The sequence below is a fragment of the Prosopis cineraria genome, unplaced genomic scaffold (genome assembly GCF_029017545.1).
Source record: "Prosopis cineraria cultivar Desert tree isolate PC_DT_omini unplaced genomic scaffold, ASM2901754v1 PC10, whole genome shotgun sequence".
NCBI lineage: Eukaryota > Viridiplantae > Streptophyta > Magnoliopsida > Fabales > Fabaceae > Prosopis > Prosopis cineraria.
In genome coordinates, this window is record NW_026555341.1 from 29,886,646 (window position 1) to 29,903,040 (window position 16,395).

Below are 16,395 nucleotides of genomic sequence, written 5' to 3' on the forward strand. Positions count from 1 at the left end.
TAGAGTTATTTATATAATATATTATATAATATATAATTATATTAATGAAATTGTTTCAAACAAAATTAAAAATATTTAGGGATGGTGATATATTAGGGAAAGATAACTCCAACCAATAGAGCCATAGAATTTGCAGATAAAATTCTAGATAAGATTAGAGATAAGAATCAATTATGAAGAGTAAAGAAAAATACAAACATAAATAAAGATAACCTTACTTTTAAAAATATTAAAGAAAAATCCTTTAGAATGGACAGAAAGAACGACAAAAATAGTAAAATAAGTAAAACTCCAAGTTAAAATCCTACCCTGTCTAAGGATAGCAAATGCTACAACCTTTAAGATAGTGGAGACACATGCATTAGACATAAGATATGGAGAAATCCTCAAAAAGTTAGAATGAGACAAAGAAGAGATAGTCAGATATCATTCAGGAATATGGATAAAGGCTCAACAATAATATTTCACTACCAAAAAAGAAATTTTATTGATTGTTTTATTTTTGTCAAAATTTCAAGATGATTTGATAAATCAAAAATTTTTTATAATATAAAAATAGATTGTAAATCAACAAAAGATGTTTTACAGAAAATGTTAAAAATTTAGCATAAAAAATAGTAGGCAATCTTATCTTGTTTTGATTTTGAAATGCAATTTATAAAAGGAAAAATAATTCTCTTCTAGATTATTTGACAAGAGAATTGTTATGGGGAAAAGATTTTCAAAAATGAGTAAATTCAATTCTTCCAATGACAAAGGAAAAGCAGTAGCTGTACAGCCTAGCAAACCTCAAAAGCCAAAGATAAATAGACTAGATAAACAGACCCCTGAAAATAGAGGGTTATATTCCTCAAAAAGACAAAGCCAAAAAACCACAAACATACCAACAAGTTACCACCTAAAAAGGAGCTAGAACCTAGCCAATACATCCCAAAAGCATATATCATGACCATTTGTACAATAGAACTAGAATTCCAAAGAGAATATTGCCCAATATAGGCAATTTTTCCTACTCATCTAGAAGAAGAAATATGGAATTATATTCCAACTAATAATATCAAGAAAGACATATAATATTATGAATTAATATTGGTGGCTTCAAAATCCATCTCTATTACTGATTAAGAAAAAGATGGGAATTTTTACAACCAAATTAAAATAAAAAAGGTATTAACTCTAACCACTTGGGGTTATTCACCTTATACAACAAAAAAATTTCTCATAAATTACAGTAAACAAGTTTATAATTATTTTGATTATAAAGAGGCATGGTGCAATGTTTTGTATTATAGAAACTAGAACATTCTTGGTTTTTGTGGTTTGATTGGGAATGTCCCAAGAATTTTTCAAAATGTTCCATTGAATGGTTCCACATTTTTGGACCAATAAAGAAAATTCTCCCTCTAAAGGTAGATGAAAAGGTTATGAAGGTTTTAAACATAAAACTACTTTTAAAGAAATAGAAAAGCCATTTTATTTCTTTTATCATTTGAGAGTGCAATAGAGTATGAGTTGGTTCTTCTCAGTGGTAAATGAAAAGCCACCATGTCTTACCATCAATTTTCTTGTTCAGAGATTCAAAGTTAAATGGTGGGACAAATACAACCAACAATTTTGCCAATGTAAAATTTATTCTTGGATGGATAAAGACCACCATCAGAAATATACCAAAGTAAGTAAAAGAGCAAACTGCATAATCAACTTCCTTCTTAGCAAAAAACAACAAGCTAATGACACAGCTAGTAGCTATGAAGACAAAAGAAGAATGAGCTTTCCTTATTCAAAAGGTGGCATCCTAAGCATCACAAGCAGCCTAAGATGTGGGATCCTCTATACAAGAGATAGACAATAAATATATATATATATATATATATTGATTGTTGATTTTAAAGAATATAAATTATTTATCAACAAATAAAAATGAAGATAACTCGTGCCGACAATACAAGGTTAGATGGCTAGCATGCAAAGAAAAAGAAAAAGAAATGAAGTGACAAAAGAAAAGGAGAAGAAGAAAAGATATAGCCGACAAAGGTGAAAATAGTCAAAAGACAAAGGTGTAAAACAATCAAAAGAAAAAGATGACAAAAGACGGAAAGCAAACTAACTAGAGTCAAATGAAGCAAACCTAGAGTCATCTAAAGTTTATAAAAGAAAAAGACTTCTCCTCTTACAGACATTAATCAAAACATCCCACAGCCAACTTCTGTTTCTCTCTTTATAACCTTCCTTCTTCTCATCTCCTCTCCTTGTAAATTTCCCTTCTCTTCTCTGCCTCTCCTTTGTGAATAATGTCATATGTTTTTCTATAGCCATTTTCTTGTTCTTTTAAATTAGTACACTTTAATAGTAATATGTACTGATCCCTTTCTTAAATGATACCATTCAAAGGGATTAGTGCAAATGACTATCAGAGTGCATAAATTAAAATAGGCAAGAAAACATGGTTATGAAAAACAAATGACTTTATTTATTAATTTACAAAGAAGCTATAGTGTCCTTAAAAAGGAGAGGCGGAAAAGAGAAGAGAAACTTACAAGGAAAGGAGATGAGAAGAAGGAATGTTACAAGGGGGGATAAGTTTTATGGATGTTAGTTAAGAGATGTTCTTATTAATGTTTGTAAGAGGAGAAGTCTTCTTCCTTTACGGACTTCAAAGTGACTCTAAGTTTGCTTCATCTGACCCTAGTTAGTTTCCTTTTTGTCTTTTGTCATCTTTTTTTTTTGACTATTTTGCATCTTTGTCTTTTGACTACCTTTATCGGCTATATCTTTTCTTCTTTTCTTTTTCTTTGCATGCTAGCCATATGGCCTTGTATTGTTGGCACCAACTATTTTTATTTTTGTTTGTTATCAACTAATTGATATTCTTCAAAATGAACACCGAATATATAACCTTCATCATCTATCTCTTGTGTAAAAGACCCCACATCTTAGGCTGCTTATAATGCTTGGGTTGCCACCACTTGATAGACTTGCCTTTGCAATTACTAGCTATGTCATTAGCTTATTCTTTTTTGCAAGGAAGGAAGTCAATTGTGCAATTTGCTCCTTTACTTTGCTTTGGTATATTTTTGACAATAGTCTTTATCCATCCAAGAACATATTTTACATTGGCAAATTTTTATTATATTTGTCCCATCATTTAACTTTGAATCTCCTAACAAGGTGGCTTTTCATCCACCGCCGCAAAGCATAGCTCATAATCCTTAATACTCTCAAATAATAAAAGAAATAACTGATTGTAGGACATGGTGGCTTTTCATTTAACATTGAGAAGTACCAACTCATAATCCATGGCACTCTCAAATAATAAAAGAAATAAAATTGTTTTTTTCCTTTAAAAGTAGTTTTATCTTTAAAACATTCACACCCTTTTACCATCTCTAGAAGGAGAATTTTATTTACCAATCCAAAATTGTGAAACCATTCAAGCAACCATTTTAGAAAATTAGTACAACATTCCCGGTCGAACTAAAAAAAACCAAGAGTGTTCATAGTTTTTGTAATACAAAACAAAACATTGTACCATACCTCTTCATAATCAAAATAATTATAAACTTGGTCATGATAATTTATGGAAAAAAATTTGGCTGTGTAAGGCAAATAACCCTAAGTGGTTGGAGTTAATACCTTTCTTGATGAGTAACAAAGATGGATCTTGAAGCCCCACCAATAGTAATTCATAATATTGTCTGTCTTTCTTGAGATTAGTTGGAATATAATTTCATATATCTTCCTTTGCATGAGGAGGAAAAATTGCGTTTATAGTATAGGCAATATTCTCTCTTTAGAATTATGGCTTCATTGTACAAACAGTCATGATATATATTTTTGGAATGTATTAGCTAGGTTCTGGCTTGGAGATTTCTTTTCAGGTGGTAACTTGTTAGTATGTCTGCGATTTAATGCGATTTAATGGTAACTTGTTAGTATGTCTGGTTTGTCTTTTTGAAGTATATAATCCTATATTGTTAGGGGTATGTTTGTCTTTGGCTTTTTGAGGTGTTCTTGGTTGTATGGCTACGACGTTTCCTTTGTCCTTGGAAGAATTAACTATTGACTTTACTCATTTTTGAAAATATTTTTTTCATAAAAATTCTCTTGTCAAAAAATTTGAAATAGAATTTTTGTTCTCTTTATAAGTTGTTTTTCAAAATCGAAACAAAATAAGATTGCCTGCCATTTGTCAAAAATTTGTTTTGATACCAAATTTTAACATATTTATGTAAAACATCTTTTGCTCCTTTATAGCCTACTTTTATCAAAAACTTTTGATTTATCAAATCATCTTAAAATTTTGACACAAATAAAACAATGGTAGAAATGACAAATAAGGACTTTGTAAGAACATTAATGCCAAATTAAAAACTTTAGTACTGAAACATGGTAAAAGGAGTACTTGAATTAAATTTGGAAACATCGGTGTTGAAAAGTCTTAATTTGACATTAATACTCTTACAAGATCCTTATTTATCATTCTCCCTAAAACAATTGATAAAATTTCTTTTTTGATAGTGAAATCTTATTGTTGAGCCTCTATCCATACTCCTGAATGGAATATTTCTCCATATCTTATGTCTGATGCATCTATCTCCACAATCTTTAAAGGATGTAGGATTTGCTATCCCTAAACAGAGTAGACTTTTGACTTGAAGTTTTACTTGTTTACTATTTTTGTCATTTTTTTAGTCCATTCTAGAGGATTTTTCTTTAATCTTTTAAAAAGTAAGGCCCTCTTTGGAAGGAAATCTAACATGTAATTTAGATGTCATAAAAGTCTCTAATTGATTCATATCTTTAATCTTATTTGAAAATTTATTTACAAATTCTATGGCTCTACTAGTTAGAGTTATCTTTCCCTAATATATCTCCATCCCTAAAAATTTTACTTTTGTTTGAAATAATTTCATTTTTCTAGTTGAGATAGCTAAAATTGACTAAAATGTTTAAAGTGTTCTTCAATTGAACTAGAAAATACTAAAACAAAATCAATATATACTATAGTGAATTTATTGTAAGGATTAAATATATCATTCATTAGTTATTGAAATTCTAAAGGTGCATTTTTCAAACCAAATAGCATTATATTCCATTCATAATAACCTAATGGGACTATGAATGCTATCTTTTTCAACGATGTATTTGATAGTATCCTAACTTCATATCAAATTTTGAAATACTTGATGCCTTGATACATTAGATAATCTCCATATTAAATCCTTTTTATGAGGAATAGGATATCTAAACTATCTCAGTACTTTGTTTAACAACTTATAATTTATGACTAATCTTGGGGAACCTATTTCTAGCTGAACATCTCCATGGAGATTTGCTCAACCTTATTAATTTTTTTTCAAGTAATTGTTGTATTTCTATTTTGCAATATTCTATTAATTCTTGATTCATCTATATTAATCTAACTTTTGTTAGTATTTGTTTTCATTAAAATTCTCTTCATATGATAATTCCACTATATGTCTTTTTCTATTAATATTTGGATGTTCTACACAAATGTCTTTTTCAAATTTTTCTTTTATTTTTGTCTATTCTATTTTTATGTTTGGATTTTCTATCTATTTTTCAATTCTTCTATAATGTATTTCTTTATAAAAAATTTATTTTTTTTATGTTTTTTATGGCATTAATTCTAAATATAGAATTTTGTTTTAACATTTTTATTGCTCTGACGATTTGAGATTTTACCCATTCAAATGTTACCTTAAAAGGTGCTATTTGCTCTAAAAATAGTGTGTCTAATATGGCAGGTTCACTTAGATTTTTAACTAATATAAAAATATTTTTGAAATCTATTTCTTTATTACATATATGTGCATTTGTTAATTTATATTGGTTGTGTTTATTTTTTCTAAATTTTTCTCATTATACTTGATAGAGTATTAACACTTCCTGTATAGGATTCATGTCTGATCCTAAGTCTATCAGGACTACCACATCTCTTGAATATTCTTTATTTATTATTAAATTTACTTAATAGTACCATTTACTATAAGTTACTTGTGATATTGTATTTAAATATTTCTATTGGTCAATTTCAAAAGGAATTTTATCCATTTCACTCTCATTTTCATTTCCTGATGTGTTATCTATAGTTTTTTCTTTAGTTTCTAGTATTGCTTTTATTTGTAAGATTTCTAATTCTCTTTGTGTTTCATTTTCTTTTAATTCTTTTATTTCTTGATTTATTTTTTGTATTGCTTGTTGTAATTCTATAATTCCTACTTGTGTGGTTTTTTTCTTTTTCAAATCTTCCTAATATGTCTTTCATGCTTATAGAGTTACTATTATTTTGTTTTCTTTCTTCTTTATCTGATATGTCTTTTATTTTAAGTAAATATTATCTTTTAATTTCTTCATCTTATATTTTTTTTCTATAATTTCTATGAGAAATTTTAAATTTTCTTCATCTAGAGTGTTTATTTCCTTTTTTTATTACACCTTTCACAATGGCATATTCCTGTACCAAAACATTCTTCCTCTTCTTAGATTCTAAAGTTTCACTGTTTAATATCCTCCTGTATTTAAAATGCTTGTTCTAAATCTTTTTCTTTTTATGATTCAGAATCACTATCTATCATAACTCTTAATTGATTTTTCTTATTTTCTTCACTTATTGCTTTTCCCATCACCGCCTGATGGTCTGCCTACTATTTCACCTTATGTTATTCTCTTACCAGATCATTATTGGTCTCAGTGTCTTCAACGGGATGTGGCCATCTTCATTTTAGACTTTTTTTTATTTTGCACTGTTACCTTTATTGTCGTGGCCTGTATTAAATATTTCTATCATTCCTCATCTTTTTAGATGTCTTGACTTGATACTTGATGTATTTTGGGATGATAGTACTGAAATTGTCACTGTCTGATTTCATGTGTTGACAGTTGCAAATGACTTATATGGACTGACTTCTTCCTTCTCCTTTTGTCATTTTGAGTCAGGGGCCGGCCCTGTTATGTTTAAGCGTGGGGTACATTTTTTTTTTTTTTCAGCTTTTTTCGTTAGTTGAGCTTGTTATAGTATTTTTTTTAAGATTAAACATAGTGTGCAAATTTTGTTTACTTACAATTTTTTAATCCATTTATGACTTATCCATTGATAGATAATTTTGGCAATAATCAGTTTTGTGGGCATCCTGTGGATCTGCATAGACTTATCTATATAGAGATAAGTTTGGCAGGTTTCTAATTCTAGTAGGGATCACTTAGGCCCCCTTTGCTTCAATGGAACCATTTTAATGGAAATGAAAGGGGAAGAGGAAGAGGAAAAGGAAGAAGAAAAAGAATTGAAAATATATTTTAAATATAGGTTTGGTATGATGGAAAATATTTTTAATATATTAGTTAAATTATTTTTTGAAAAAATAAAAATACAACATTACCCTCAAGCCATTCCTTCTCCTTCCTCTTCCCCTTTCAAAACGAGCGGCAGAATGCAATAATCGGAATGGTAGAATTGAACAAATGAAACCCAAAGTGCAAATGTGCAATAATCTTGACATTAGAACCTTTGAAACCAAATAAAAAAAATTGGTTCCATTTTGTGTCTGGAAAAGACAACGTTAACCCATGAACACCAGGATGATGGAGGACAATTTTCTATGCTCAATGAAGGTGGAGGAATCAAATCTACAATAGCTGAAGGTTTCGTTTACAAATCACAAGTCCCAGCGGATAGATTTATATAGAAAAAAAAAAATAGAAGTTTCAAAAACCAGGGAAGAAGCTAAATAGTCACCATGTCGATGGCGAGCGTTGACGATGAAGATCTGCAAAGGTTGAAAATGATGACAGATTTGCGAAGGTCAACAATGAACGAGGATAAGAGAGATGACAGATTTGCGAAGGTCGACGGTGAAGATTTGCGAAGGTCGACAACAGACGGAGACGACAGAGATGACAAATCAGTGAAGGTCAACGGAGGAGGAAAAAATGAAAGTAGACAATGAAGAAGACACATCCAGGGTGAAGAAAGTTAACAGTGAATTTAGAATTTTGAAAATTCAAAGAGGGTAATTTGGTCAACAAAATTAATTTCTTACAAAAATATGATTTTCTATGGGTATGAGGTGGGAACTAAATTTCCACTCTCTTGAATTTCTATTCCCAAGCATCAAATTTCGTACCAATCAATTAAAAGAATTTACTGATTCTTTTTCATTTTTCTTTTTCTTTTCCTAGAGCTCATTTCCAACAAACCAAACATGCCCTTAAGATTCATAGATACCCACAAAACTAATTATTGCTAGACTTGTCTTTGAATGGATTAACCTGTTGGGGGAATAACTTGTACTAATCATTCCTAAAATAGTGTGTATTAAAGGCTACTTTATCTGCTAGATATTTATACACTCTTTATGCTCTTTATCCATTTTTAAATATTTTAAGTAAACAAAACTATTTACACAATGTACAATAAAAAATACTAAAGACAAAAGACTCAACAAATGCAAACCAAAAAAAAAAAAATGACCTTCCTTCACACTTAAACATAACAGTGTCCCCAATGGAGGGAGGGAGGGGGTGTGTGTGAGAGAGAGAGGGGGGGGGAGGGCATTGAGACTATTGATCACTTTTGTAAGTGCCCAAGATCAATGTAGTTATAAAATTCTAAAGTACTCTAGGAGTCAAATATAGAGGAAAGCATTTAACTTTGTTATTTATAAAAACAAAAAATAGTTTTTGAAAGAGATTTAATACATAATTAAATGAGTAAAACAATAAAAAAAATGATGAAACAACCAATCTGACAATTGTTATTAAGGTATCTCAATTACCTCTCAGTATATTAGGGTGTATTTATTTAAAGTTGAATTAGCTCTCGCTAATCTCATTGAGACCATAAACAAACTACAAAATTATGATCTAAGCAGCCACTACAATCCATGCAAGTTATTAGTATAGCCATTCCCTGGCATGATCAAGTAGGCAGTAGGAGAAACATCTTATCTACAGCTCATCTTCAATCAACTCATTAGGGAATAGCAATACAAAGGCATCATAAAAACATTTGATAAATGACAAGGCATCCTCAATTGGCCTCTCATGGAACTAGGGAAGGCTATTTAGGTCGTGAGTCATGCCTTCATAATTTATGGCTCTAGCACTTAATCAAATGGCAAAAGGACTAGCAATCACGTGTGATACCATAATATTCCTCCAACATGGGGTGTTAGCAACAACAGCCATCTTGGATTTTTCCTTCTTCTTACAATTTTTCCTGTAAGAACATTCAATTTAAAAATTAATAGGAGTCATCAATGAATCACTAAGGCTTTTGGATCTTCTAGTAAACATGCAAACAAAATATAATAATATTTTCTTATAAAAATATAAGAAAACACAACCCGAGAAATAAAGAATAATTATAAAAGAATAATTTTTTATAATTTAAAATAAAGAAAAAAATTAAGCAAATAACAAAGGTGTTTGCCTTTCCCTCGCAATGACACGAAAAACTTGATCACTCCTACAAATACATAGGATCAATGTAATTATAAAATTTTGGAGTATTTCAAGAGTTGAACTCAAAGAAAAGTAATTAACTTTGTTATTTATAAAAATAAATAATGATTTTTAAAAGAGATTTAATATTTAATTAAATAATCTAAATAAATAAAAATGATAAAAGAAAACATGTACAAATCAATAGGAGAAATATCAGGGATCAGAATTTACCTATTGAGATGATTTATTTATAATTAATTTGTCCTTCTTAGGCTCAAAATCCTTATAGATCACGCCGAATCTTATCTGAATCACTTATATCTAATGTAAAATCCATTTAAATATTAAATTGCAACTTGACACATGTTTTGGGCATCACGTCCGCTCGCGATTGGGCCCACTTGATTTATGGCCTTACGCAAGAGCATAGCACAGCGCGCTTTTCCGTTTGGCTATCTCATCTGTGCACAGGAGAGAAGGTTTGAGTTGCCCGGGCGCGGTCGGGACTTGTGCTGAGGTGTCCGCACACGGTCGTGTGAAAGGGACCAGAGCTTTTCGTGGTGGTTTAAGTTCGTGAACGAAAACCTTCTGTACTACTATTGTCCATGATTTTAGGCTTTGATTTTGGGCTTCGCCTTTTAAGTCATTTTCCCAACTATTTTTCCCTCTTTCGAGAAAATACACCAAAATCACTAAATGAGTCCTTTTTTTCCATATTTTTCCTTTTTTCAATCATTATTTAATGAATAAAATGGTAGAAATATATATATATATATATATATATATATAAGTGAAATATCCACTTATCAACTACCTTGCCACAGAATGACGAATGGAGAAGGAAGAAGTTAGATGAAGTTAGTCCGCGTAAGTCATCTACAGCTGTCAACACACCATATAAGATATTGACTATTTCAATACAATCACCCCGAAATATAGCAAGTTAGAACATTTAAAAAGAAGGGAAATGATAGAAATATTTAAAATAGACCACCAAAATAAAAATAACGGTGCAAGATAAAGAGGGCTAAAAGGATGAAAGCCACATCTCCTTTAGGATACAGACCATCAGTGATCTGGTAAGAGATTAAAATTAGATGATATCCTCTTCCATGAATCCGTTATAGATATATGTACTGAGCAATATGCTCTTGATTTAACCTTTGTGTAGCTTCTTTAAACTCTCAAGTTTCGACTTGCCGTTTGTAGCACATCACTTAATTGTTTCATGGATTGAAGTATTTGAGCATTCTGGGTGCGTTGCTATTTTCCAAGTAGTTGCCAGATGCTATATCTTATCACTCAACTCTCCTAATTTGTGTCATTATTCCATTGCTAATTAGCAACAAAATATGGAATTGCAAATTCCTTCACTGATGAATTAGTGACGGTGATTTTATTGATGGAAGTATTCCATCACTGATTACCCCTTTTTTTTTAGTAAGTAGCCCACAAAGCATTGGCATAAAACTACTTGATGATGTTGGGGAGCATATATTATTCTTGATTCTCCATAAAGCAGTTCCATCGCTGAGTAAGAAACTTGATGCAGAAAAGATGTTTTGGGTATTGGGTAATATTGGTGGATCTATTCCCAACATTTTTGACAAAGTGTTGCTGTGGAGAACAGATAATAAACAAAAGGAAGAGGATCTTGTGGCCGGTTTGTGGTTGGTGGTTTACTCTTCTTCTTCTTCTGCTTTGGTTTAGAATTGGAGGGCTAAGAAGTGAACGATACAGTAGCATTTGTGTTAGATTGAGGCATATGGTCTAGAGCTACATGATCCACTCGTGTTTGATCTCTTTGGAGGATGCGTTCTCACATAAACCTGGCCGAGGGGGAGAAATGGGGAAACAACAGAAAATCACACTTGAATCACCAAAACAAAGAAAAATATAGATGAAGCTTGGCCAAAATCTTAGACTTTTTCTATGTGGGATGTTTAACAATAAATTATTATTACTCTCTAAACTCATATGACCAAGTTAATTAATTATATTTTATTTCTAAAAGATATACCTCAAAATGAAATATTGTTAACATCAAAATATGAAAATAATGGCAAGTGTTATTGTGTCACAATTCCCTCAGTTGTCTGTTAAGCATGAGGTTGCTAGTTGGACCTTTATTTGTAGGTGGTGTGTGTCCATCAGTTCTTTCTGTTGGGTGAAGGCTCTTGAGTGTTATTTTTCACATAGGTGAAAAGATTAAATTATCCCTTAATCAAATTTTACATAAGGTTTTACTAATTTACTTCCAAGATTTACGACTCAACATTTAATTTTAGAATTTGCATGATTTTAATATTATATATGAGTTTACAAGTTAATCTAGATTAAAAAGTCAACTTCTTAGAACGGTTAAGGGTCAATTTGCTCTTTTTGCACATGTAAAAACACACTCACCTCAAGACTTCACCACATTAACAAGTTTATGAAATTTATTTTAAAAAAAAGAAGAAGAAGAAGCCTTTATTTGGAATCTATTCACAATTTTCTCCAAAAATATCTTTAAAAAGATGATAATTAAAGTTTAACTTTGAAATCATCCAAATTAGTTTCTCAAAAGATGACCATCTCCTTTTTTTCCCCCTTATACCATAGCTAAAGGTCTTATTATTTTATTTATTCAATGCATCTCAACAATATGTAGATCAGGGTATATATATTTGGCAAAAGAAAAAAAAAAGATGAAGGTATGTAAGATAGTAAAGTTAATCAAAAGAAAATAACAAATAGGGAAAACGACAATGAAGGACCCCCTAAGATCATTAATTTCAATTAAAAACTATAAAATATTAAAGAACCGTGGTCCTTTCTTGGAATAAAAAGCATATATAACTTTACAAAATTGCCTTCCACTAAACATTAAAAATTAGACCACTTTGAAAATAAAGTGTCTTCGTTGCTAAAATCACTATTGTGGCATGAAAACATTATTAATATCTGTCAAAAAAACATGACACTCTACTTGGAAACAGATTGTTTTTCACAATTTCAGAAACTCACGCATGAAATATTCCAAGGTCATTTATAAATATACAAAAGTGACTTATGAATATACTAATTCACTTAAGAATATCAACCCACTGTTGTCAAATTTCATGTTTGTTATAGTTAGGCCATTTGAAAAATAAAATTTCTTTATTGTTAAAATCACTATCATAGCATAGGAATATTATTAATGTCGAATAGATTGTTTCTCATAATTTAAAAAAATGACCTTTTTAAATATTTCAATGTCACTTATGAATATACAAAACTGAATTTATGAACTTACTAATTTTACTCAAGAATATCAATCCATTGACTTGTCAAATTTAATACTTGTTAATATATAATTAATCACTTAAAAATAAAGTGTCTTCATCGCTAAAATTACTATCGTGATATGAGAATATTATTAATATCAATTGAGAAAATATAAAACCCTACTTGAGAATCTGTGGGGGTATTTTAATTTTTTTCTTGAGGGCCATTTAAGGCAATTTATATTTTTTAAAATTTCAAGCAAACACCACAGTCCTTTATTAAGATTTCAATATTTTATGGCCCTCATTTGAAATTAATGACCTTTGGGAGTCCTTAATTATATTATTTGGTATTGATAAACGATAAATTTGATTATTGTGATAAAACTAACGAAAACATAAACTTCATAGCATGATGAGAGATAACGTTAATGAGGATAAATGAAGGAGAATCCTTCTACCAGGGGTGGATCCACGTTGAAATTAGTGGGGGAAATTAGGAAATATTGTACAAAAAGACCCCAAAATATTATGTATGCCCCCTTAAAAAATTTCGTTTGGCCCCATCATTTTACAAAAATTCACTTGCCCTTTACAAAAATTCACTTGTCCCGTAAAATTTTGATGACATCCTTACTATACTGTTATAAATATTTTTAAAATAGTTTTATAAAAATATCAATATTTATTATAAATTATGCCCCACTCAGTCATTTTCTTAGGTCTGTCACTGCCTTCTACTCACTTTGATTTAGACATGTGTACAATGTTTTGAGTTAGAACTCTATTTGTGAGCCTTCAATCATACATTTAATACTAACTTAAGGATTACATGCATTACGTCTATATAATTATGAAGTACTCCCTAGTCCATTCAAAAATATAAGCCGTATTTTGAGATGTTGGATGTTTAAAAATATAAGATATTTTTAATATTTCAAAGTGTCAATTAACAATCTTTTCAAAAATAATTCACTTAATATATAAATGAATTATTTTATATTTATTTTTAAATAAAGTACCATGTTAAATAAAGTTAAATATGAAAAGATGATATTAGGATGAAGAAAGTTAACTAATTTATTGAAAGGTGAAATTTGATTAAAGATGTCTTACATTATTTAATAAATAAAGTATTTACATTTTCCAAAATTAAAAAATCATTAAAACATTTGATGGTAAATGTTTATGCATTTAATAATTTGGATTCATGAATGATAGTGGAGAGATCAAATATAAAATGATTTATGAATGTCATGATTAGGTTCTTTGAATCTTAAAAGGGTCATAAATAACATTTACAAAATATGATACTTTCTCTTATTCTTTCTATAACTTATTTTCAACATATATCATTAAAAATCAAGAAAAATCTTATCTCATTAAATCTTTATCTAAAAATTTAATAGTGATATGTCAAAATATAATTGAGTGATTAGCCTGTGCCAAAATAGTGAGAAGTGCCCCTCATTTGGGGGATGCTTGTTTTGCGGTTGCACAAGTTCCAACAATTAGCGTGTTGAACAAACCAAATCATGGGCTAATGCAAACTGAAAATGAAAACACGCCTTTGTGTAATTTTTCCTTTGGTTTCAAACATTATATAAACGCATCAACAATCTCACTACATTCACATGATCAAAATTCAATTGTTCTCTCAATACAAAATACAATCATGGCAGCAGAAAACTCCCCTAAAACCTCTGATGTTACTCTTTTTCCCAATTTCCACCAACAAGATGATGATCAATACCTATCTCAAAAAACCCAAGATCTCATCGCCACCTTACCCACCGAATCAGACAGTTTTGCAGCTGAGCTTTGCCAATACCAAGGTTTTTGGTTCCCCAAGAGACTAATGCAAGGAATTCTCAATTGTCAAAACCACTTTCAAGCTCATGATTCTGATATCTTCCTTGTTACCTCACCAAGATCTGGCACCACTTGGCTCAAAGCCCTAATTTTCGCCATCATCAATCGTAAGACCTATCATCCAAACATGACTCAAACTGGCCATACTCATCCTCTCCTCACTACAAACCCTCATGTTCTCATACCTTTCTTGGAATTCCACCTATACCTTCGAACAAACAATCCGGATCTGAGCTTGTTTCCTTCACCGAGAGTCTTTGCAACCCATCTTCCGATCATTTCAATGCCGGACTCGACGAAGAAGCACTCGGGGTGTAAGATAGTGTACTTGTGCAGAGATCCAAAAGACATGTTTGTCTCTCTTTGGCACTTCATCAATGGATTCAAAAAAGAAAAACAAGGTTTCAATTCAATTGGGGAATCCTTTGAAGATTTTTGTCGGGGAATGAGTATTTATGGGCCATTTTGGGAACACATGTTGGGTTACTACAAAGAGAGTTTAAAGACGCCAGAGAAGGTGATATTCTTGAGATTTGAAGAGCTGAAGAATGAGCCAGTTAAGACACTGAAAAAGCTAGCTGACTTTATAGGATATGGATTTTCCAAGGAGGAAGAAAATGAGAATGTTGTGAGTGATATGTTGAAGCTTTGTAGTTTTGAGAATTTGAGCAATCTGGAGGTGAATAAAAATGGAAATTCATCATCTGGGATAGAGAATGAGCTTTATTTTAGACGTGGGAAAGTGGAAGACTGGAAGAATTTTCTCTCGTTGGACCTGGCTGAACAACTCGATAACATCACCCAAAAGAAGCTGGAGAAGCATGGCTTGAAGTTTTAGATCCCTATAAACTTGCTGGAACATCTATTCTATGTACTAGAAATGATGAGGTGGTAAAAATTTTAAAGTATTTAGTAACTAAAATTGTTTAAAGCGGATTAATGATTAAGCATGTTATAAGCAAGGCACTATATTTCTCATTTTTACCCTGTCTCTCTTTTAATGCAGGGGTATTCTTCTTTTGGATGCCACCCCTTATTGTTTTTAAAATTTCTAAATTAGAAAATAATTATAAAGTGGTGGCATTTGAAAAATGAGATCTCACATAAGATGTTTTAAAGTTTATTTTACTAACGTTTTGTTTTTCATTATTATAAAATACATGTTATTAAATTTCATTTTTATAACAGTGACTGTGGTTGCAATAAATAATGATCTTGCAGATCAATTACATATGTTCGATTATTGTTGGCAAAAAAAAAAAAAAAGCATTGATTGTGTACGAGATCAGCAGGGCTTAATTTCTAGGAGATGGAGCGTTTATCTTGTTTGATTTACGAATTTCATTAAGAGCAAATAATGTGGGTTCGCTTTTGATATTATATAAGGAATAAATCAAACATAACGCATTTTGAGTTTTCAAGATGTAATTATTGAGCTTTTTCTAAAACAATTTTTAATTAAGAGTGTATTTATTAATAAAAATTTTTAATTAAAACACCTTATTAAATAGAAATAAATATGAAAAGAGTGTATATTTTTAAAAATAATTCACTACTCCCTTCAGTCCATTTATTACTACAAAACAAGTTTTTCACATCATTTTTTTAGGGCATTTCACGTCTTTATTGAGGGAATATAGATCTGAGTAACTTAGAATGTTGTTTTATCCACGTCACATTATTTGATATATCTTTAACAATCTATAAAAAAAATAAGATATTAAGATATTATAAAAACAAGATATTAAGACAATCTAAATATTTGAAAAAAATTAATGTTTATAAAAAAAATTTAACTTATATGTTA

General features: G+C 30.3%; 1 protein-coding gene across 1 annotated transcript; it reads left to right on the forward strand.

The window, feature by feature from the left end:
- Positions 1-14,391: 14,391 nt before the first annotated feature.
- LOC129322541 (cytosolic sulfotransferase 5-like) lies at positions 14,392-15,426 on the forward strand. The gene has a single exon (XM_054968846.1). It carries the CDS (start codon positions 14,392-14,394, stop codon positions 15,424-15,426), a length of 1,035 nt encoding a protein of 344 aa, XP_054824821.1.
- Positions 15,427-16,395: the final 969 nt, after the last annotated feature.